The 2312-nt window shown below is 39.7% G+C and overlaps 1 protein-coding gene across 2 annotated transcripts in view; it reads right to left on the bottom strand.

Annotated features, from left to right (window-relative positions):
- The window catches only part of LOC107665173 (tyrosine-protein kinase CSK), a 39171-nt gene that overhangs the window by 4053 nt on the left and 32806 nt on the right, over positions 1 to 2312 (bottom strand). Inside the window, exon 13 of one of the 2 annotated variants that reach the window (XM_016455956.1) lies at positions 45 to 339. In XM_016455956.1, the coding sequence (XP_016311442.1) occupies positions 157 to 339 (183 nt within the window). In that variant the 3' untranslated portion in view covers positions 45 to 156. Of the gene's footprint in view, positions 1 to 6; positions 340 to 2312 lie in introns of both variants that reach the window. The other variant, XM_016455963.1, reaches the window with a different exon arrangement.

Below are 2312 nucleotides of genomic sequence, written 5' to 3'. Positions count from 1 at the left end.
ACTCACTCACACACACACACACACACACACACACTCACTCTCACATGTCAGTGTGTTCCTCCTCTCATGTGTCGGGTCACGAGAGAGCGTCCAGATCAACAGTCCAGTCCACAGCAGAGAGTGTGGAGCACAGTTAAGGTTTGTTAGTGATGTTCCTCACAGGTGCAGCTCCTTGGCTCTGATGTGCTGCAGCTTCTCACGCAGCAGACGGAACGAGGGTCGTCCTGCGGGGTCCAGCGTCCAGCACTGCTTCATCAGGTCATAGACGGCGGCCGGACAGCCGTCAGGAGCCTCCATCTTATAGCCCTTCTCCACCCGCGGTACCACCTCCTTCAGCGGCTGCAGAGAGACCACAGACAGAGCTGAGACTGCCCTCTGCTGGACACACGCAGAACCACAGACAGCACACACTTACCCACGCACAAAACACATGACTTTAACACTCCAAATTAAAAAAGTTATATAAGTATCTCTTATAACATTAAAGAAATGAAAACATATTTGTGACCCTGCAGCACAAAAGCAGTCTTAAGTCGCTGGGGTATATTTGTAGCAATAGCCAACAATACACTGTATGGGTCAAAATTATACATTTTTCTTTTATGCCAAAAATCATTAGGATATTAAGTAAAGATCATGTTCCATGAAGATATTTTGTAAGTTTCCTACCGTAAATATATCAAAACTTAATTTTTGATTAGTAATATGCATTGCTAAGATCTTCATTTGAACAACTTTAAAGATGATTTTCTCAATATTTAGATTTTTTTGCACCCTCAGATTCCAGATTTTCAGATAGTTGTATCTCAGCCAAATATTGTCAATCTGGCAGCAAGTTTCAGGAGCTCATTTTTATTCCATCTCCTATCCTGAAAGGTCTGTCTTGCAGAATTGAATAAAAATGAGCTCCTGAAACTTACTGCCAGATTCTGGAGATCAATTCTTCAAACAGTGGTTTTATCTGTCCATAAAGCCTATAAAAATAGTCTTCATGTATTTCACAACACTTCAGCATGTTATTCTTATTAAGTGAGGGTGATTTTTTAGGATTTTTTACCCAAGCAAAGTCTCTGAGAACCTGACAGCTTGTTCTTCTGGAGACTAAATGTTTCACATCTAATTCTTCACATTAATTCTTAATTCTTTTGCAGTTAAAGTGTCTTTTCTTCTCCACCTGTTTTTTCTGACCCCGCTGACCCTGTGAGCATCTCGCTGTCCAATAGTCACGTCTTAACTTAGCAATTTCTGTATTGCATTAGTTTTGAATATTTCTCATGGGGATTTAATGTTTGACTAAAAAAAAAATCTATTTTTTGGCTCATTTTATCTGTAAAAGAAAACATGCCTAATAATTCTGCACACCTGAATATAAGGAGTTTTTCACTTCCAGCCTTCATGGACAATTACATATCACTCATAAATGATTAAATACAAAATTAATAGTAGTTATTAAGATTGATGTGGTTTGGAATTGGTAAAATGTGCTTAAAAATATGATCAGAATATCAACATGCCTAATAATTATGCATGCACTGTATATATACAGTGGTGTGAAAAAGTGTTGGCCCCCTTCCTGATTTCTTATTTTTTTGCATGTTTGTCACACTTTAATGTTTCAGATCATCAAACAAATTTAAATATTAGTCAAAGATAACACAAGTGAACACAACATGCAGTTTTTAAATGAAGGTTTATATTATTAAGGGAAAACAAAATCCAAAACTACATGGCCCTGTGTGAAAAAGTGTTTGCCCCCTAAACCTAATAACTGGTTGGGCCACCCTTAGCAGCAACAACTGCAATCAAGCGTTTGCGATAACTTGCAATGAGTCTGTTACAGCGCTGTGGAGGAATTTTGGTCCACTCATCTATGCAGAATTGTTGTAATTCAGCCACATTGGAGGGTTTTCGAGCATGAACCGCCTTTTTAAGGTCATGCCACAGCATCTCAATAGGATTCAGGTCAGGACTTTGACTAGGCCACTCCAAAGTCTTCATTTTGTTTTTCTTCAGCCATTCAGAGGTGGACTTGCTGGTGTGTTTTGGATCATTGTCCTGCTGCAGAACCCAAGTTCGCTTCAGCTTGAGGTCACGAACAGATGGCCGGACATTCTCCTTCAGGATTTTTTGGTAAACAGCAGAATTCATGGTTCCATTTATCACAGCAAGTCTTCCAGGTCCTGAAGCAGCAAAACAGCCCCAGACCATCACACTACCACCACCATATTTTACTGTTGGTATGATGTTCTTTTTCTGAAATGCAGTGTTACTTTTACGCCAGACGTAATGGGACACACACCTTCCAAAAAGTT

Source organism: Sinocyclocheilus anshuiensis, unplaced genomic scaffold (assembly GCF_001515605.1).
Source record: "Sinocyclocheilus anshuiensis isolate Anshui unplaced genomic scaffold, SAMN03320099.WGS_v1.1 scaffold1303, whole genome shotgun sequence".
In the NCBI taxonomy this organism is placed as follows: Eukaryota; Metazoa; Chordata; class Actinopteri; order Cypriniformes; family Cyprinidae; genus Sinocyclocheilus; species Sinocyclocheilus anshuiensis.
Note: the sequence above shows the minus strand (reverse complement) of the source record. Positions and strands in the feature narration are given on the sequence as shown.